Here is a 22139-nt window from a genome sequence, read left to right as displayed (position 1 = left end):
TGCCAATGTTAAAAATTGTCAAACAAGTTGAATTTTTGTAGAGATGATCTTTATGGTTAGTAGATCATATACACAAAAAATTAGGTTTTAAATAATTTTGTAGGTGAAGTTGTGAGTTGTTTTAGATTTGGTACTTAATTTGGTACTTATTTTAAGGCCATTTTAGGAGCTGGATTATATAAATATATATAAAATAAAATAACTTGGTTTTTAAGTGGTTTGTGTGAAGTATACATCGGATGGCTAATAGTTAATACAATCAGTACATCTGATGGTAGACCGACACAATTAAAGAGTATGTTGATTCCAATTAGGAAACAATTTTTATGAAAACGTACTCAAAGAAATTACTACTAACTTATCTAGAATTTATGAAACTTATCTAACTTATTTAAATTTATCTAAATTTTAACATACTGATGATACTAATCCTCATAGGCTTCTTATCGACAAACTTTTCGGAGAGTATTTCTTGGTTTTGTGAATCCTCTATATAATAAAGAAGCTTGGTTTTTTATGTATTTATATCAAGCGGTCAGGGAGAAAGCAGTTTTGGGATGACCTAATGGTAATTATAACACTTACTAATACCCCCAAAATTAAGAAATAAGAATAAGAATCCTTCATCGGGCCAATCTCTATTTTTCCTTCAAATCACTTTTAGTTACCAATAAACAAATCACTTTTAGTTTTGGGATAATCTGACGGTAATTATAACACTTACTAATACCCATGAAATTAGGAAATAAGAATACTGTGCCAATCTCTTTTTTTTTTCTTCAAATCGCTTTTAGTTACCAATAAACAAATCATTTTTAGTTACTGAAAAAAAAAAAAAAAAAAAAAAAAAAAAAAACCCTACGTCTTTCACTCTTTCCTCTTCCTCACGAAGATACCTTACAACCCTTTCTTCTTCCTAACCAATATGATAACACCCTTCTTCTCACCCTGTCATGTTTGAGTATAAGGATCTCCCGACGCAATCCTCAGTTTAAGGGAAAGAAATTTCATTACTTCATTGTCAATGAGTTTTGTTGCTTTTTCCACACTGTTTTTTCAGTAACCTTCTTCAATACTATCTTCTTCTCTTCAGTAAGAATTCTTAATATGATTTATCTATCTCGGTTCTATCCACTGCATCATGCTCCCTCCACCACTCTAAGTCTCTTTTTCAGCAGGTAATATTAATTTGTATTTAGTTTATATGCTGGTTCAGTGCATAGTTTTATGGGCTATGCCTTTAACACTCAATTTAAATTTTGGCAGGATGGGATTTTGGCAAAATCCATTGATACGTAAATAAATCTTTTCTATTGAATAAGATTCCTCGGGATTAAACGACAGTTGGGAAGGCAAGTACATTTTAACGTCATTTCCTTCTAATTGTTCAAATTTATTTCTATGCACAGAACAACAAAGAATCTACATTCATTTCGGTATGTACATAGTGCAGAGACTTTAACGCTTCTTTTGCAAGATTGAACTAATTAATGGAAGGTTTAATTTACGTATTATTGAATGGGAACTTTTCCGTCAACATAACTGAGAATGTGTCTGAGTTACAAGAAAATGTAAGAGTGAAAAATTAACTATAATGGAAGCAAATAAGTTAGTGGAAAAGTGATTTTTCAATATTTATATTTGAAAAGCTATGTCTTATTTGTCTGCAGATGTATGCTTCATTTTATGCATTTTGTAGTTGTAAAGACGCGTTGAGTGGGAGACTAAATGAAGAATAATATATCGTTTCCCAATCCCAAATGTTTGTGTTGGACTCATTTCCCATGTTTATTGTATTGCATAAGTGCATGGTCAAGGATGCAACAACAACCAAAAGAGTATAAGTCAAGGCACAAGTAGAACTTCTACTTCTTATGATATCATCACTCGAGTATCGAGGATCAACATCCTCTCTTCTTATCAGATTTTTGAATCCTCATAATTTCTAATATGATATTTTAGTTTCGATAAATTTTTATATTAAGGTTGTAGTTTCTTGGATGTTTTCAACCTTTTTGTATTGTGACTTTGTGTGCACTTATTAGGACTTCATAACCGTACCTCATAGTATATGAATTTAGTTATCATTTGACAATTATTAATTATGTTAAATCCAGGTACAAAGGACTGTGGGTTGAATTAAAACCAACATTTCGAGAATGTGACACATGAAGACTACCTCATACTAAGATCGGAACAAGTAGATAAAGGTAGGCAAGAAAGCATACTTCATCAGATACAATTGAGTTACATATTTGGGTCAGAAGTTTGGAAGCTAATGGTTTATATCCTTGGATTGTCTAACGAACGTAGCCGGATTGACAAAATATTATATTTTCATCATTGCATTGTGAAAGGTTTGCTATGGCTTTGTGATTAAGATTTAGTTGCAAGAAGTGGATACATAAGTTCAGATTTCATTGTCAATTGGGCTCACTTTTTAATATCTAGCTACTAAACTGCCCCATGTTGTCTTGAACATTGGTTGTGGGCTGTCTTTAGCTTCTTACGTAGTAGTGTTGGTTGCATATATGCTGGATTTAGCAAGGATCCATTTTGCTTTTACTTATTAATAGATCTATGACTTTCACTATTATTATATTTAGGGTTAGTTAGACTTATACCCCCCCCCCCTAATAGTTGCAATTAGTGTTACCCCCCCATTTTCAAAAATATTAGTGATACCCCCCCCAATTGCAAGATCCAACGGCTACGAGATGATTTTTTTTTCAGATGAAGAAATCTGACCGTTGGATCTTACAAATGGGGTAAGTCTATCTAACCCTTATATTTATACAGGAACTATCCAACGAAGGAAATAAAGACGATAATATTTTGGCAACTGACAGATTCCCCACCCATTGAAGTTTGCAAATTGGGTATTAGAGGCATTAAGAGCAAATTTTGGAAGTTCATTTGAGTAGCAAACCTATTCCCAGTGGTATCTTTGAGTGGCAGATCAAACTATTCCCAGTATAGTAGTATCTTTGAGTAGAAGACTTATAAATTTGTTTACAATAGCCATGTTTTAATTGGGCCTATTTGAAGCTCCATGGGCTCTACATTGGTCACTTGAAATATCTTTGTTTGTTCAATGTAATGGCATAATTTGTAGTGCATCTTACATATGATCTCTTATGCATTTTTGTAATAATTGTATAATGGACCTGATTAATTAGATGCATTGAATTCATTTAATTAGCTACTGTCTTCAAACTTTTGATGTTGACAAAATCAAGAAAACTTGAGAACTTTTTGTTACTTTAGTAGTTCATATTAGTTACTGCTTTTGTTGTTGGTTGTTGACACTTCATTTGGCAGTCCATTGGATTGCAGACTTGCAGACATGTCTTTTAGCAGGAGACATTTGATATCAATTTAGGATCTTAGTTGTTTGATCCAAGCATGTTCTACCGCATGACTATCTGCAGAACTATTGATGATAATAATTATGTGCTCATTAATAAGCTAATCTCGTTATGTATTTAACAAGATTAAAAACAAGTAAGGCAAAAGACCCACAAAATTTCTCTCAAGAAGATTGTTATTGGCAAAAATTGCATTTGCTTGCTTAACGACGCGGATGGGTTGTGCTTCAATGCTCACTCTAAGTATACACATGTGCGACAAGTTCTTACTAAGAGCCTAATAGTGCTCCAACAGTGTTTGTATAACCCTTGAGCTTTAGGTTTTTATTGATAGCAATATATACCTTGGATTATAGGAGTTTGCTATTGACTTTTTATTTATTTTTTTAATTCTTATAAAGGGACTTAACAACTACTCATGGGATTTGAAGCACTTGTGGGTGCATCACTTTTATGGGCATATTGCCGTGTGAAATTGAGTATGTATGATGCACAAAAGTTCAATTTAAATGTAAAAAATAATGGAAACACTCTTAATTTTTTCCCAATAAAATTGGGGTTAAAATAATAAATTGACAAGATTTTATTTTGCTAAATTCACTCACAATGACTGGAGTGGCGTAGCCATGGATTAAATTATAGTATATAATAAAACAGCTTGGTTTTTAAGCGCTTTGTGTGAAGCTTACATCGGATGGCTAATAGTTAATACAATCAGTACATCTGATAGTAGACCAGCATGATTAAATAGTAAGTTGATTCTAATTAGGAAGCAATCTTATGAAAACATACTCAAAGAAATTACTACTAACTTATCTAAAATTTATGAAACTTATCTAAATAACTTATCTAACTTATTTAAATTCTAACTTATCTAAAGTTATCTAAATTTTAACGTACTGATTATATTAATCCTCATAGCTTTCTTATCGACAAACTCTTCGGAGAGTATTTCCCTAGTGTTGTGAATCTTTTATATAATAAAGCAGTTTTGTTTTTTATGTATTTATATCAAGTGGTCAAGAAGAAAGCAGTTTTGGGATGATCTAACGGTAATTATAACACTTACTAATACCCACAAAATTAGGAAATAAAAATAAGAATCTTTTAATTTTTTTTTGTTTGGTAAGCCTGTTTTAAATGAGATCAGTAACTCTTTGATGCTGGCGGGATTCGAGCCCCAGACCTCTGGTATCATCACCCAAAGGTTTTACCGACTTTGCTAGTCGGCACCTGCTATCTTTCAATTCATTAGGCCAATCTCTCTTTTTCCTTCAAATCACTTTTAGTTTTGGGATGATTTGACGGTAATTATAACACTTAGTTACCAATAAGAATCTTGGGCCAATCTCTTTTTTTTTTTCTTCAAATCACTTTTAGTTACCAATAAACAAATCACTTTTAGTTACCAAAAAAAAAAAAAAAAAAAAAAAAAAATGTCTTTCACTCTTTCCTCTTCCTCACGAAGATACCTTACAACCCTTTCTTCTTCCTAACTAGTAAGGTAACACTTTTCTTCTCACCCTGTCACGTTTGAGTGCAAAGGATCTCCCGACGCAATCCTCAGTTTAAAGTAAAAAAAAATTTCATTATTTCGTTGTCAGTGAGTTTTGTTGCTTTTTTCACACTATTTTTTCAGTAACCTTCTTCAATACTATCTTCTTCTCTTTAGTAAGAATTCTTAACATGATTTATCTATCTTGGTTCTGTCCACTGCATCATGCTCTCTCCACCACTCTAAGTCTCTTTTTCAACAAGTAATATTAATTTGTATTTAGTTTACATAGTGGTTTAGTGCATAGTTTTATGGGCGTAATGAAAGCTATACCTTTAACACTCAATTTGGATTTCGGCGGGATGGGATTTCGGCAAAATCTATTGATACATGAATAAATCTTTTCTATTGAATAAGATTCCTCGGGATTAAACGATAGTTGTGAAGTTAAGTACATTTTAACGTCATTTCCTTCTAATTGTTCAAGTTTATTCCTATGCACAGAACAACAAAGAATCTACATTCATTTTGGTATCTACAGAGTGTAGAGACTTCAACACTTCTTTTGCAAGATTGAACTAATCAATGGAAGGTTTACATATTGTTTAATGATAACTTTTTCAGTCAACATGACTGAGAACGTGTCTGAGTTACAAGAAAATGTAAGAGTGAAGAATTAACTATAATGAAAGCAAATAAGTTAGTGGAAAAGTTATTTTCACTATTTATATTTGAAAAGCTATGTCTTATTTGTCTGTAGATGTACGCTTCATTTTGTGCATTTGTTGTTGTAAAGACGTGTTGAGTGGGAGACCAAATGCATTAGAATGTATCGTTTCCCAATCCCAAATGTTTGTGCTGGACTCATTTCCCATGTTTATTATGTTGCATAAGTGCATGGTCAAGGATGCAACAACAACCAAAATAGTATAAGTCAAGGCACAAGTAGAACTTCTACTTCTTATGATATTATCACTCGAGTATTGAGGATCAGTATCCTTTCTTCTTATCAGATTTTTGAATCCTCATAATTTCTAATATGATATTTTAGTTTTGATAAATTTTTATATTAAGGCTGTAGCTTTTTGGATGTTTTCGGCCTCTTTGTATTGTGACTTTGTGTGCACTTATTAGGACTTCATAACCGTACCTCATAGTATATGAATTTAATTATCATTTGATAGTTATTAATTATGTTAACTCCAGGTACGTACAAAAGATTGTGGGTTGAATTGAAACCAACATTTGGAGAATGTGACACATGAAGACTACCTCACACTAAGATCGGAACAAGTAGATAAAGGTAGGCAAGAAAGCACCATCTTCATTAGATACAATTTAGTTGCATATTTGGGTCAGAAGTTTGGAAGCTAATGGTTTATATCCTTGGATTGTCTAATGAACGTAGCCGGATTGACAAAGTATTATATTTTCATTATTGCATTATGAAAGATTGGCTATGGCTTTGTGATTAAGATTTATTTGCAAGAAGTGGCTACAGAAGTTCAGATTTAATTGTCAATTGGGTTCACTTCTTAATAGCTAGCTACTAAACTGCCCCATGTTGTCTTGAGCATTGGTTGTGGGCTATCTTTAGCTTATTACGCAGTAGTGTTGGTTACATATATGCTGGATTTAGCAAGGATCCATTTTGTTTTTACTTATTAATGGATCTATGACTTTCACTATTATTATATTTCTGTAGGAACTATCCAACGAAGGAAATAAATACGACAATATTTTGGGAACTGACAGATTTCCCACCCATTGAAGTTTGCAAATTGGGTATTAGAGGCATTAAGATCAAATTTTGGAAGTTCATTTGAGTAGCAAACCTATTCCTAGTGGTATCTTTGAGTGGCAAATCGAACTATTTCGAGTACAGTTGTCAAACCCCAAATTTCCAGAAAATTAAAATAAGGAATTATCCAAGATATAATTATCTCAATTGTCACTCTATTCCATCTTTTGAAAACCCAGGATAAAACGAAACCCTAATAACCCATTACCAAACACGATATTGAAAAATGAGATCAAATTAAAACCGAAAGAACAACTTTTCATTCACAAATAAAAATTTACTAACCAACTCTATTATATCTGTTTCAAATCAAAACTTTCCACTTCAGAAAACTTAAACCAGTAATGCTCCAAAAGCGAATCCAAATCAAACGTCGTCATCCACTGCATTCAACCATCTATGTTTCCAAGATCACACCCACGTTGCAAAAAAGCAAACATGGGTCAGCAAATTGACCTGAATTTTCTAGTATGAGTAATACTAAATATAAAATAGCAATACGTTCATATCTTTCAAATAAATAAAATATACTATTTCAATCATTTCAACTTGGAAGACAAGTTAGTTTCGTTTTCTCAAAACGGCATGTAGTTTCTTCCCAAGTAAGATTTCAATCCCAATATATAATTCCAAGGATCTCTTATAACAGTACTCATCATTCCCACTTTCCAAAATAACTCACAACATAAATACCACTTACATTCCACTTATTAAATGCACATATGATAACCTAATTAAATATGAGTTTGATACACCTTACCTTTAAGCCAACACGTCGTCTTAGGGTAGGATATTTACGTCCTTGCATAAAAGATTAATAGATCCTACCCTCCTGCAAAACAGAGTTAGACATCACAATAAAATGACTTATCTCAGCCAGTTAAATTTCTATTCATAATCAAACCTCATTTATGACATTTAAGTTTAATTGGTATAACCTGGTTCGTCCCGCATATTCGGGGAATACCACTTATCTTAATACCTATATCAAGGGTAGTCATTCATATGACATCATTACGTTATAAAGTTTCTGCTTGCATAACCATAGATCTCAGACTATCATAAGTCATTAATATTTTCGTAATAGCATATCAAGTTATAGTAATTTCGCAATCACATAAAAGATCACAAGCATTTACTAATATTATTCACAGTCACACTTCACACCCATAACATCACACAAATTCACATATTTTTAGTTCATTCAATTCCACAATGTATCTTGTTTATTAATCACTTATTTATTGACTTCACCTTTATAGTTCCTACTCCACGATTTGCACTTCACACATTTTCCAAATCACACATACCCGTGTGCCTCTCTCATACCGAGTACCACTAAAAGACATATGTCCCAAGCAGGGATATCGTCTCCAGGAACATATTTACATATTGCAAACTCGTAACTTGTGAGTCACAACCATCTCTGGGCTTTCCATGCACATAATCACAGTTTCTTATGGGCATTCAATATCTCAAGTCATTCATGGCACATTCAATGAATACTTTAGGTCATTCCCGCCACATTCAAAGAATACCCATCATACACTAACATGTCATTTATGGCACATTCAATGAATACCTTAGGTTATTACCGCTACATTCAAGGAATACCCATCATAACACTAGCATATCATTCATGGCACATTCAATGAATACCTTTCTATCACATGACATCTCAAGTTATAATATATCATTACCAAATCTTGAGGCGTGGAGATTTCTAAAGGTGTGGTCGACTTGTTGAAAATATTATTCTAAGCTCTCTTATCATTGTACTAGCATTAATCATGCACAACAATTGATCACACTATGTGCAGAAAGTTATTTTCACGCATCAATGCAAATCAATCACGCATTTAAATATTATTGAACACAACACGAATAGTCATCAATCAAATAAAATTCAAACATCCACAATCACGTACACAATTAAATACTAACATTATACACATATAGTTATCACAAAAACTAATATGTAATATATAATATAGTGGCTGCACCTGTACATAAGGCTGTAGCTGCCTACGTATCCAATCTTTCAAGATTAGAATCAAGCCTTACGTAGCTCTTAACCAATAAATATCAACATCCTTGTATGTACCTTTAAGAAAAGTAACAATTTATACTATATAGAATCACATACAATAAGTTTCAAATACTCCCACAATCATATATATAAAGTTTCATACCCAGAGATACACTATGAATCTTTAAATCTAAAAATTCACAAATGGATATTTCTCTACTTTTGATTCTAAAAAAAATGATCTTATGATCCATGTCGGTTCCAAATAAAACCATAGTCTAAAAGTAGGCTACAAACACTACATAAAATACCCAAGATGAGTTTAAGAGTTTCTTAGTTCATTACTAAACATATTTCCCAAAATAGGTTCATGCACATAAAGAATAACACGGTAAGTTTTCTAGCCAACTTGTCAATGCTATAGTTTTTCCTACATTCATCCAGATGATATGTAACTTAATTATTTAGAAACTAGGGTATGTAGAACTAATTTTTCATGTAGAACTCGAAGTCCCAACCTCAGCCCATCTAGAAGAAAACTTAGGTCGAAAACGGTAAAAATCCTAATTTTCAGCAAACTAGATTTCTAATAGACTATCTTCCGAATGGCACAACTCTTTCCACAGGTATCCAAATACATTGAGTCTTTTTGCGTTGAAACACTAACACACATAACTTACTTTCTTATGTTTTACAAAAATACTCAATCTCATTCTAAATGTGTGAAAACTAGGCTCGAACACAGTGCACAGAAACTGATTTCTGACGCATTGTTTCTGTCAACCAAACTTCCAGGCATCATATCTACTTCCACAGACCTCGTAATGCGAAGATGCCAATTGGGTTGGAAAGTAGACACATAAAACTTTCTTTTTCATGTTTTGACAAGAGTTTAAAGCACAACCTAACTATGTAAAAATGTGGTTCCGATACTGGGACAGAACTTGATTTCTGACGGGTCAACTTCTCGACAGAGTCACCAAACTTTTATTCATGACAAAATCAAAGTTTCCAATGTATATATATAAAGTGCTTCCTAACAATCCATGTCTTACAGACCACCAAATGACCATACAAATATACGCATATACTCAAAGTGTAGAGAGCATTCATGTCAAACCACAAATTAATCTATATTCGCCATGTAATCTCTACCTTAGATCTATACAGACACACTTATACTTGCCTTTTATGACTGTTTTGTGTTGAATCCATGTTATGGCAGTCCATTTATGTCAGAGAGCATTTAGTCTATATCCAAAATCAGTGACTCAACCAAAAAGAAATTGAATCGCTTCATAAAACTTTCAAGTCAGTGACTCAATACACCAAAAGTGATCATTTCCATAAATGTCAATCTCATAATTCCAATATCTAGAATAAATACAAAAACTAATATAAACCATGATAATCAATCAATTATAATAAAGAGAAAAGTTTAATATAGTCACCCGGAATTAATCAACTAAAACGAAAACGTTAGTTTACTAGCAAAAACGAAAGAATTGGGGAACTCGAAAACTGACGTCCAGGTGTTGTCTTCCTTCGCCCCTCTCTTTTTTAAGCACTCTCAAGCAATATCTATTTCTCTCTCTCTTTTTCTCTTGTGCATCTCTATGTTTTTCTCTTGTATTTCAAAAAGTAGAAAAAAAAATATTAACAAAGAGGGAGGGTTCGGTTGTAATCAAACCACTCTAACTGTCCCACGTTTTTATCTTATTTTATCTTCATCATTTTCTTTTGCTTTTGCTTTTCTTTTTAATATTATTATTACTTTTTAAACCCTAATAAATAGGGAAAAATATAAAGAAAATAAACGGAGTGTTATAACAGTAGTATCTTTGAGTAGCAAACTTATAAATTTGTTTACAATAGCCATGCTTTAATTGGGCCTATTTGAAGCTCCATGTGCTCTATATTGGTCATTTGAAATATCTTTATTTGTTCAATGTAATGTCATAATTTGTAGTGCATCTTACATATAATCTCTTATGCATTTTTGAAGTAATTGTGTAATGGACGTGATTAATTAGATGCATTGAATTCATTTAGCTACTGTCTTCGAACTTTTGATGTTGACAAAATCAAGAAAACTTGAGAACTTTTTGTTACTTCAGCAATTCATATTAGTTACTGCTTTTGTTGTTGGTTGTTGACACTTCGTTTGGCAGTCCATTGGATTGTAGACTTGCAGACATGTCCTTTAGCTGGAAACATTTGATATCAATTTGGGATTTTAGTTGTTTTATCAAAGCATGTTCTACCGCAGGACTATCTGCATAACTATTGATGATAATAATTATGTGCTCATGAATAAGCTAACCTCACTATGTATTTAGCAAGATTAAAAACAATTAAGCCAAAAGACCCACAAAATTTCTCTCAAGAAGATTGTTATTGGCGAAAATTGCATTTGCATGCTTAACAACGCGGAAGGGGTGTGCTTCAATGTTCACTCTAAGTATACACATGTGCGACAAGTTCTCACTAAGAGCCTAATAGTGCTCCAACAATGTTTGTATAACCCTTGAGCTTTAGGTACTTATTGATAGCAATATATACCTTGGATTATAGGAGTTTGCTATTGACGACTTTTTAATTATTTTTTTAATTCTTATAAAGGGACTTCACAACCATTAAGGTTTTGTTGGCGTAAGACATATTTACTCATGGGATTTGAAGCACTTGTGGGTGCATCACTTTTATGGGCATATTGTCATGTGAAATTAAGTATGATGCACAAAAGTTCAATTTAAATGTAAAAAAATAGTGGAAACACTCTTGATTTTTTTCCCAATAAAATTGAGGTTAAAAATAATAAATTAACACGATTTTATTTTGCTAAATTCACCCATAATGACTAGAGTGGCGTAGCCACGGGTTAAATTCTAGTATATATATAAAGCAGCTTGGTCTTTTATGTGTTTATATCGAGCGGTCAGGGAGAAAATAGTTTTGGGATGATCCTATGGTGATAAATCAATTTCTTTTAAAACTCAACTCCTACTTACTCTAAAGAGTCCTACTTACTTAAAAAAAACTTGCCAAAATCACCATCCGAAATAAAAACCCATGCTTTTCCCCTCTTCACAATAAGAAAAAACCCCTTCCTCTTCATGCCCAAAAAAAAAAGGAGGCGCTCTCTAGCAAGCTCTAGGTTCAATTCTTCTTCAGTAACTTTTTCAAATAATGGAGATAATAGGTACCCTCTTTGTTCTTTTTTAATTATAGTGGTTCTTGAATCATAGATAATATTTAATGCTTAAGTACTATTGACATGATTTGTTAAGTGCTGAATTGGTTGGATTAGAAGTCCCTTATATACTCCATTGTTAATGCTTAAGTACTGAACGAAATAGGCTCCTGAAAGGTTCAAACTCTTTTTCACTTTCAATTTTAATCTATATTTTAGCATGCCAATGTGTGACCTCATGCAAGTCTGCGACCTCATGTAAGTCTACGTACAACAATTGCACCCTGATGGTTATTAATATATGTTGTGTTATTCCTATACTTTTTTTTACTTAAGCTCCTACCATACTTGATGATCGATATGGGTGCTAATAATCAGCAGCACTCTGTAGAATATAATGGCAACTATATACAAAGTAAAATTTTTACTGTTGGTTATAATGCATTGTATGTGCTAATTAGTATTGGACAAAGCAGTTTTGGGATGATCTTACGGTAATTATAACAATTATTAATACCCACAAAATTGGGAAATAAGAATAATAATCCTTTCTGTAGGGCCCATCTCTCTTTTTCCTTCCATATGGTAAAACTTTCCAAGAAAACAAATAGACAACCACCGATCTAAAATCATCGTCTCCCTCAATTCATCAATCTTCTCAAATTATCCACCTCCATCGGATTCGAAAATGGCCATTTATGGCGAGGTGTTTTTCAAGTGAGATCTATCGCTCTTTTGCATATTTTTGCGGGGTTTTTTAATTATTGTTGAATTTCTCAAGTATTATTGCTCTATTACTGAGTTCCTAGCTTTCTCCACTTTCCACCATTTGCATAGCATCTTTGCATAGCGCCTGATGACCGTGAATTACTCATTATTGTTATATTTACTTCATTTTTATACTCCAAAATTATTTTCATTCAAGTTTTAATTTATTCATTTCCAAGAGATCTCCTTTCAAGTGGTTTAGTGTTTCTCCACATATAATTCGATAGTTGAATGCTTGAGTCTAATAAGAAACACTTGCTTTGTCATGGAGATTGATTAAGCTTCTATGCTTTCACCTAGATAGTGTTATTCATGTGTCTATCTATTTGCAGTTGATGCTATTAAGTAATGTGGACTAATGCCTTCAAATCCAAGATTTTATTTCTTACATTGGTTGTTGATTTTAGTATTGCTTACACATTTGGTCTTTGTTTCAGGGTGGTCTGCAACAAATATCTTGGTTTCAATTTCATTAATCTAAATCTAAATTAAACCACTGTTAGTTTTCCATAGTGCAGTTTTTATTTTATTGTTGGTTCATACATGTTCTTATTTTACTATTGATAATCCTTTTTAAACTTCTTCATATGGATTATCAATCCATTACTTTTAGCCATTCTATCATTAAACGCCAAATTGCTGAAACAATAACATAAATAACTAATGGCATAACTATGTAGAAAAATCTGAACACACACCATACGGGTCAAAACACTATTCAAACTTCAAGCCTTCCCCAAATTATTAATGTCTAACATCAAATTTCATAGTAAACCCCAAAACACTCAATAATATGGTAAACCATAAAAAAACGGATTCACACAATACAACTTTTAATATGAGAATGACTTATTCAAACGAATAGTAAAACTTTCGTGGGGGTCAACTTTTCAATTGCTATGGAGTTGCGTACGTACAAATATTTAGTTACTTAATTTGTACTTCAGACGATTGTTGGTTTGTAAACCAACCATAGACCATCCAATATGCCCACATATCGTCTGTGAGATGGTTCAATAGACCCCTCCAATGGTCTTCGCCACTAAGTTGCTTCCAATATTTTGTTATGCTAGCTGCAATCTGCATGCTATGTTCCATTATTCAGTTAAGGTTGGAAGGTTGTCAATTGTCATATTATTATTGTGCTTTTATTTGCTCAGAAATAGTTATAAGGTGGAGTCCAAAAAATGAGTTAGGTTAGTTTCAAAATTTGTGAAAACAATAAGAAAAATAGTAAGAGATATCTAACATGGTATAAATATAATGGAAACCAACTACTAAAAATAATGTATAACTCCTCCTTCGACCACATTAGTTACTCCATCTTAGGAGTAGGGATCACAAGACAGACTAAAGAGTAGCACCAGAGCTAGACAAGAGTACACCTTAAGCAAGAGCTAACAAAGCTAAGAAGAGTACCTGATGAAAAAGTGCACTTCTCCATTTTCACATAGAGCAGGTTTTTCCTCCATGTAGAGGCCATATGAGGTCCCTAGGTACTCCCTAGATTACGAGCACTAATAGATATTGGCCTTTTCTAATAGAGCACTTAATCAATCCCCTTTCATATCAATTTTCATTGAAGGGATGTGAAGAAAGCTACAAGAGAGTCCTACCATGTAAATATTGTCCTTTTAGTATGTTATATTCTTTAAGCTTTCAGTATTTAATATATATTTTTTACTTTATGTATCAATATCACTTGGATTCCCTGTTCCTAACAAATGCGTGTTTATTTCTCTGGGCCTTGATAAACACCCAAAAGTGTAGTTTAAACCCCTTAATAGTATTACATTTAGGCCAATTATATTTATAATAAATAAGAGTTAGTATTGTTTATGTGTTTTTGTGTATTTCAGGTCTTGAAGTTGTTTATGTGCTTAAAGACGTCATTTTGCATGGAAAATGAGTCAAGATGATTGCTGAGAGAGTTCTATGTTTAAAGCCCAAGAGTCAAGAAGAAAAAACCTTTTCATGCCCAGTCAAAGCTGGGAAGTCAAAGTCAATTCAGGTCAAAGTCAAAGTCAAAGGACAAAAAGGCATCAGAACTTCAAAATAGCGTATTTTTGGACTTGGGCCTCAGAATTGGGTCTACTTTATGTCAAAATGACCGAATCGAAATAATCTTTCCAATGGATCTAGTCTTGCTCCAATTAGAGCTATAAAAGTGGACAAAAAGAGCACTGAAGTAATTTTCAGCAGTTGTGGCATATTTAGACTTAATCTAGTGGACTTTGGGCTCACATTAAAGGCCCAAAGTCCCCCTTTTGGCCCATGCACGAAAATGTAACCCTAACCCTCTCCTATATAAAGAGGATTAAGGCTAAACAAAACTAAACTACTCCCTCTTTAGTTTAGTTGTAATTCGGGGTTCTCTCTTTATCTCCTTCTTTAGTTTAGTTTAGGTTTAGTTAATTAGTTTTGTAGTGTAGCCTCCATTAATTCCTCATCAATAAAAGCTTTAGTATTTATCCAATTCTTATTTACATTATGTTTTTATTCTATTGTTTAGTTATTTTCAATCCAATCACTACAACAAACTGGTTCTTTAGAGACAAAAGTTTTAGCAACATTTTTAATGTCGCCAAAAGTCATAATCCAAATTTTGTAAAATAATAAAATTGAGAGTTAGTTTTCGGCGACGTAATGAGCGTTGGAAAAATCTTTCGACATAAGGCGACATTTAAAAACGTCGTCATTGGTGTGGTTTTTGCACAACTTTGCGAATCTTATGGCTTTTGGGACCAAAATTTCATCGTTAAAACTTTCCCACCCCATTGCTAAAAAAAATTTGATCTTGCCGCCTGGGTTTTTGTATCTCTCACCCTCCTTCTGTTTTGGCAGTATAACGAAATAATTTGAATCAAAAAAGAAAAGGGAAAAATAGTATACCCGGCCGCATAAAAATAGGAAAAATAAAATAAAATAAAAGACCTAAAAGGTAAGGAAACAAACCACCACCGTCTCTCCTCTCTCACCGTCGTCTCTCTAAGAAAGGAAACAACATCGTTACTCCAACAAAGTCTCTCAAAGCAACTAGAAATTACGTCTCTTTCTCTCTTCTCTCACCTCATTATTCTCTCCTTCTAGCTAGTCTCGCTCACCCTTCAGTACTATTAAAATATGCTTGTTGCCAGCTGTTGTCGCATTTGTTTTTGCTACTTGTTACGTCCATTCTGTGTTGACAATATCGATTGTGGCTATTTTACAGTCATGCAATTCTAAGCTACCTTGCGTGTGCGTTCCCAGGTGTCGCCGACGATTGGTAAGTTTAATTGCTTTTTGATGAGATATTTCTCATTAGCTAAAGTTAACTTGGTTTAAATCAAAACAGTGTAATGCAATTTTTTTTTTTTTTTGTTAGAATTAGCTTTGAGTGGTTTAGGGTGTGTTTGTGATATGGTATAAATCTCATTGGCATCGTGAGTGGATTAGGTTTAATTTTTGTATTTTAGTGGTGGAATTTGATTTAGGTGATTAACAATCAAATAAAGCAACCCAAAATGCTCTTTAAGTAGTCTAACCTGCTCCTCACGATTCCATACAAATACTGCATTATCATGTGTGATTTGAAGATGATATACAAGAACGTCATCCCTCTCAAGTCTGAAACCTTCAATGGATCCTCTATAATTAACTCGATCATGAGATCATCTCTGTACGAGCTCAGCCATCAAAATGAACAGAGAGGGTCGATTGTTTAATGACCCCAAAAACGTTTGAGGCAGATGAAATAGAGAAACATTTCCTAATCCTAGGTCCTCCACATAGTCCCGGAACTCATCCATAAAGTATCTCCATTGGTGTATCTTACTAATTTTCAGGATTGATAATAAATTTAATAAAGAAATTAAATATTGTACCTTGTTTCTCCTCTTTTTAGTAAAATATAGCAACCTATCTATCTATTTGATAATGTTCTTGTCACGTAGACAATAGTCGATAGGTCGATACTGCAATTAATATCTCTCTCTTCATGCATACTTGGTCTATGTTATTACTTATCTATTCATGTAACTTTATCTCTTTGCTCTTATCACATCCATCTGCTATCCCGTCTTTATGAAAGTTCTTTTCTGTATTCTTTTGTAAGGTATCCTGTTGATCTTTGCAAAAGAGCCAAAATTAACTCAGTCTTGGATTGGCATCATTCCAATCTACGTCGTGGTGCAGGTGGTGTAAATTCCAACTTTTGTATTTATATTTCAGTTTTTACTAGTGTACGTCATATAAACATACCATTGTGATGAATCGACTTTTGCTTATAATCTCTTGAAGTCTTGAATGGCACACTCTTCTGCGCTCTTTTATATAGTCTAACAAACATCATGCTGTCCTTAACAATGTGTCTCTTGGCATGATTTTTGGTTGTCATGCAAGTCAGCTTTGGCATGCAGTAAGTTTGGTATTTGTGCCTACTCAAAAAGTGAGGTCACCAATTATTTATAACATTTATATGCACTTGTAAAGTGTTCATACTTGTGCAAGTATTGGTGGTCTAGAAGCTGAATCCTTTTAATTTTGAAGATTTTTTTTTACAAATGTGCTCCAAACATTCTTTGTAAATGTAACCATGGAAGCCCTAGTAGGCAGTAGTCACTAACAGTGAAGGTTTTATCTATTTATTATTAAGAGCGCTTAGTAATAATTTTCTCTTCCAGTCTCATGAATATTTAATGCTATTTATTTCTCAATAGCTACTTACGTATTCCATACTTTGCTAGCACCTGTTCTTGGTCTCTCTCAAAATCCAATAGAAGTTGCTGAAGCTGAAAAGCTCTTTACCTCATCCTTGTTAAAACTTGAATCCATTTGGCTCAAAGGGGAGGGGAATTTCTTACTAGGTGGCTTTCGACCATCTATTGCAGATATCAGCCTTGTTTGTGAAATCATGCAATTTGAGGTAAAATTCATCTATTGAATTATTTTTATTTGAGATATTTACTTTTTTAACCTTCTGCTTAGTTTTCTTGGACTATAGAGCTCTAATAAGCATTACGTATTTTAGAAACCAAACTAAACATAGGAGATCATCGTGGACATCTATCTGACTTGTTATTTTTGTTTCAATGTTGGAATTGAAATAGAGTTCCCCACCCTTAAATCTAGAATATTTTAGATTTAGAATTTCTAATAGTTTTGGTTTTAATTAATAGTTTTATTTTTGATTAATTGGTTAGGGTTATACTTAATTGAATTCAGTTTGGATTGTTTGTTGAGATTTCGCTCCAATGCTGAGATTTCTCTATGAATTTTGAAAGCTAAGGTTTTTAAAATGTCGTTGCTGCCACTGGTTTCAGGATCTCTTTGTCATATTTTTACTATGTGATCCAAATACTAATGGCAGTTAAGTTTATGTTTGATATACTCTACCTTTATCTTTGAATTTGGGTTTATTTGCCCAATTCAAGAATTCTAGTAGCTTATTTACCTTTTTGATTCTTTCAGCTAATTAGGTGCTAAAGTTGAGAGGTGCAGTTGTTTATTTTGATGGACATATGGATGATTCACGTCTCAATGTTGCAATAGCTTGCACTGTGGCTTTAGCTGGTGCTTCAGTGCTTAACCATGCTGAAGTGGTTTCTCTTCATAAAGATAAGATCTCCGGACGTGTAATCGGAGCTCATATACGAGACCATTTAATAAGTAAAACCTTTTGTCACCTTAGATGAAACTTAACTTGGTTTTTGGACACATAAGTAGTACTCATTTTGAGCATTCATCAAATGTAAGGCAATTTTTCCTGTGTAGTAGATTGTACGTGCTACTTGGTTCATCCCCGAAAAAGTCCCATTCATATAAATGATTGTATCCTTGAGTAAAGTCGAGTCAGTGTGATGGTTTTGATATTTTTAATGTAATTAAACAACCAAGTGGAAGTGTTTTATACTAAAATTTCGTAATTGTGAGACTAATATTATGCATAGATGATCAATAAGGCAATAAAGAGTTGTTTTACTGAACAAAAGAAACACATTAAATTTTCTACTTTCTCCAGAATATTTTATTATGCCGTCCACATCATCTTACAAACGAGTTGGTCAATTGTGTCATTTATGAGGCCAGTGTTATTTCCAGCTGCATGGTTTTTGTAGATTAGTAAGTGCATATGGTAATTATATTGAAATATGATTTTACTTAAAAATTGTTATTGCCAAGTACTCATCTTTACCAGGGGTTCCGAAATGTGGTTATTGCTTGGACACTTTGAGCAAATGTTGGTTATCATCAAACTTCTAGTCTTTCTGTTGTATATGTAGATGTTTCATTGATCGTTCTGTATGTACATATACTCCGATATATCTGACTCAAAAATATGCTACAGATGAAGAGTTCGATGTATATGCAAAGGTTGTCGTAAATGCTGCTAGCCCTTTTTCTGACAGTTAAGAAATATGGCAAATAATGGTGCTACAAACATCATTAGTCCCAGCAGTAGCACTCATGTGGTCCTTCCAGATTACTTTATTCCAAAGGATATGGGTTTAATTATTTCAAAAACCAAAGACGCTTGTGTGGTGTTTATGCTACCATGGGGTAGGAAAACATTGGTTGGAATAACAGATACCAGCTCTATCATAACTGATCTACCAAAACCACATGAAGAGGAGATAGAATTCATCTTGAGTGCCATTGGCGACTACTTAAATATTGAGGTATACACTATGGTCAAACTCACCTCACTTTGAGTATCTCACCATGACATAGATGCTTTGAACTTTTTTTAAATTACCTCGATCAGGTGATCACCCATTTCCTTCTCTAGTAAGCTTCTTGTAATCAGATGCATCTACTATTAGTCTGGATAGTGCATTTTAGTTAATATAAATGCATTAGCTTACTTGACGCCATTCTCTTCTATTTTATGTGTTTGTGATGGAGGGGATATGATTTATGGCTCCTAACACCAGGATATTAAAATTATATGGGTACCTGACATGTGACATGACACCACATGGCAGGTGGCACTAGTAGTTAAAATTTTAATTAGATTATATGGGGTACCTACCAACTGCACCTGCTATGTGTTTACCTTGATATTGTTGTTTAAAAATTTAATTAGATTATAGCTACCTTGTTTCAGAAGACTAGTAATATGTGATAAGGTTTGTGGTACTTAAGTTAATTGGATTTTAGGTTCAGAAATCTGATATTCTCTCCACGTGGAGTGGAATACCTCCTTTGGCCACTGATCCTTCATCGAAAAACACTTCTAGCATCTCTAGGGATCATATTGTAAATGTCGAATGCCCTGGATTGATAACAATCACTGGTGGAAAATGGACTATGTATCGAAGGTACTATATCTTTCTTTTCTGTATGGTTAGACTTAAGGTTATTTAATTAGGTTGTAGACACAAGTTCAAGATCTTTGAGATTATTATTTGGTGAGTCAATTATTATCTAATAGCATGACATAGCGAGTGAAGTGTTTATACTTGAAATTTGAGAGAAACACAACTAGTCTATACATAGCATGACATAGCCAATCTTGGTGTTGGGTGTAGACACATTCTTGTTATAATAGTACTGAAGGGGATGACCAATCAAATGATCTCAACTTTTATGGTGTCCTAACAGATGTTATAGAGTTACAATATATATTTGGGAAACGAGTTTGGCTTTTCAAGTTCAAGGTGAGTTTACACACCATTATATAAAGAAAAGGTTATGGCAGTGTGGGAAGTGGCAGTGCTAAAGGGTTGGTTGTTGTAATTATACACATTATAATAGTTCTTTTTATGATAAATAGGTTATTTGTTTTAATCTAGGATGTTAGTATGCATAACCAGTACAGCCGTTCATGCCTCGTTGTCAACCATTGTGTTGGTTCAAAATCTTTTCTACGTATCCGGGCTGACATGGTATAGTTAATTAAATTATTCATTTTAGATATTAGAAATAGTTTTTTTGTCTTCTTCTAGTACTAACTTTGGGAGTTTGTTTGTCTTTTGAAATGAAACAGTCGGTTGATCCTGAGACTCAACAAGAGACTAGGATGATTGCAATGGGTGTAAGTGTATTTATGTCTCTTGGTAGTGTTGTTGCATCATGTATGGTGGCCTATCTTAGTTGAATTCTTGCTTTCTTAGTTGTGTTCACTGGATTTTAATTTTGACGTGACGAAACTATTATATTTTTGGTTTCACATTTTGTTTTGGGTGATCTAATGGATAACATCTTAATGTGCAGATAATTTTACGTCAAAAGAGAAGTGGTATTATTTTTTGTGAAGAAATGGTGATAAGGAATTGCAAGAAGCTTCCGATGAATCTAAATGTTATTGGTCAATTTTTTATTTTTTTGTGAAGATGGTTTCATTTGCAACTTATTTGAGGGATGTTTAGAATTGTGTCTGTTTAAGTTAACACTTTTATTAAGATGACTTTAGAAAAAAATATTATGAAAGGGGATGATGCAACTCTCTTTTGTTTCTAATTGAGTGAATTGACTCATTTTTATTTATTGAAATTTTGTTGTGTATTATATATTATTAAATAATTGATGTTCTAGTTGTTTTATTTTAGGTTTATTTGCTGAATGGTAATTAGATGGGAGGGGGACAGGTGAAAATTATGCAAAATTAACGACAATATTAGTAATGAAAATAGTCTCATATCTATTGCCTCTAATGATGATTAGAACATTGTTTAAAACACTCAAAATTCAAATATTTTAGAGCTTTGACGACGATAAAAATGTTGCTCAAACACTAAAAATTCAAATATTTTAGACCTTGGACGACAATAACAATGTCACTAAAAACACTAAAAATTCAAATATTTTAGACCTTTGACGACGATAAAAACGTTGCTAATAACACCAAATTTTCAAATTTTTTGGACTTGTAGCGATGATCAAAATGTCGCCAATAATACTAAATTTTTCAAATTTTTTGGGTATTTATCGATGATAGAAACATTGCTAAGTAAGGCCTCATTATCGACGATTTGACAAACGTCGCAAAACATTCACCTTTTGCGACATTATTGTATTGAGAACGCAAAAATAAATTACCGACGAAATTCAGACAATGGCGACAGTTACCATCGTCGTTGAAGGTGCCACATTTAGCGACGTGAAAAAAGCGCAGCTCTATATAATTGTTGACTATATCATTGGCTATGATGTGAAAACACTCCAAAAATCGTCGCTAAATATCATGGGTGATGTTTTATCAATATTCAGCAACGTTTATTTTTGTCGCTAAAGACCCTGTTTCTTGTACTGAATGATATTAGACTAATCCCCCCCATTAGAGGGAGTGATATGATTATGAAGCCTAATGAGGAATAGATTGCTAAGTATAATTATTTAATTATGTATGTATTTCAATGAGTTTAGTTTATTGTATGACTTCTAAAATAGGCATATAGTAAATTAAACTAGGGATTGTTATGATTAAGTTGAGAGATTTGGTTGTAATAATCCTACATGCTAGTAATAATGACTATAGAGATGTAGGTTGTTGCTAGGGATAATAA

General features: G+C 33.1%; 1 protein-coding gene across 1 annotated transcript; it reads left to right on the top strand.

Annotated features, from left to right (window-relative positions):
* The first annotated feature begins 3786 nt into the window (after positions 1-3786).
* Positions 3787-18503, top strand: LOC147498742 (glutathione S-transferase T1-like). The gene is made up of 4 exons (XM_086563328.1): positions 3787-3847; positions 16748-16827; positions 17330-17557; positions 18103-18503. Exons 1-4 carry the CDS (start codon positions 3787-3789, stop codon positions 18115-18117), a joined length of 384 nt encoding a protein of 127 aa, XP_086419454.1. The 3' UTR covers positions 18118-18503.
* The last annotated feature ends 3636 nt before the right edge of the window (positions 18504-22139 follow it).

This window comes from Coptis chinensis, chromosome 5, assembly GCF_015680905.1.
Source record: "Coptis chinensis isolate HL-2020 chromosome 5, ASM1568090v1, whole genome shotgun sequence".
Classification (NCBI taxonomy): domain Eukaryota; kingdom Viridiplantae; phylum Streptophyta; class Magnoliopsida; order Ranunculales; family Ranunculaceae; genus Coptis; species Coptis chinensis.
The sequence above is the reverse complement of the archived record's forward strand: the minus strand, read 5'-3'. Positions and strand labels throughout refer to the sequence as shown.

Excerpts from the sequence above, each read along its gene's own strand:
- LOC147498742 (XM_086563328.1), top strand. The coding sequence starts at position 3,787 with ATGGGATTTGAAGCACTTGTGGGTGCATCACTTTTATGGGCATATTGC. Across the intron at positions 3,848-16,747 it reads ATATTGCCGTGTGAAATTGA|GTATCCTGTTGATCTTTGCA; the intron begins GTATGTATGATG and ends TTCTTTTGTAAG. Across the intron at positions 16,828-17,329 it reads CAATCTACGTCGTGGTGCAG|AATGCTATTTATTTCTCAAT; the intron begins GTGGTGTAAATT and ends TCATGAATATTT.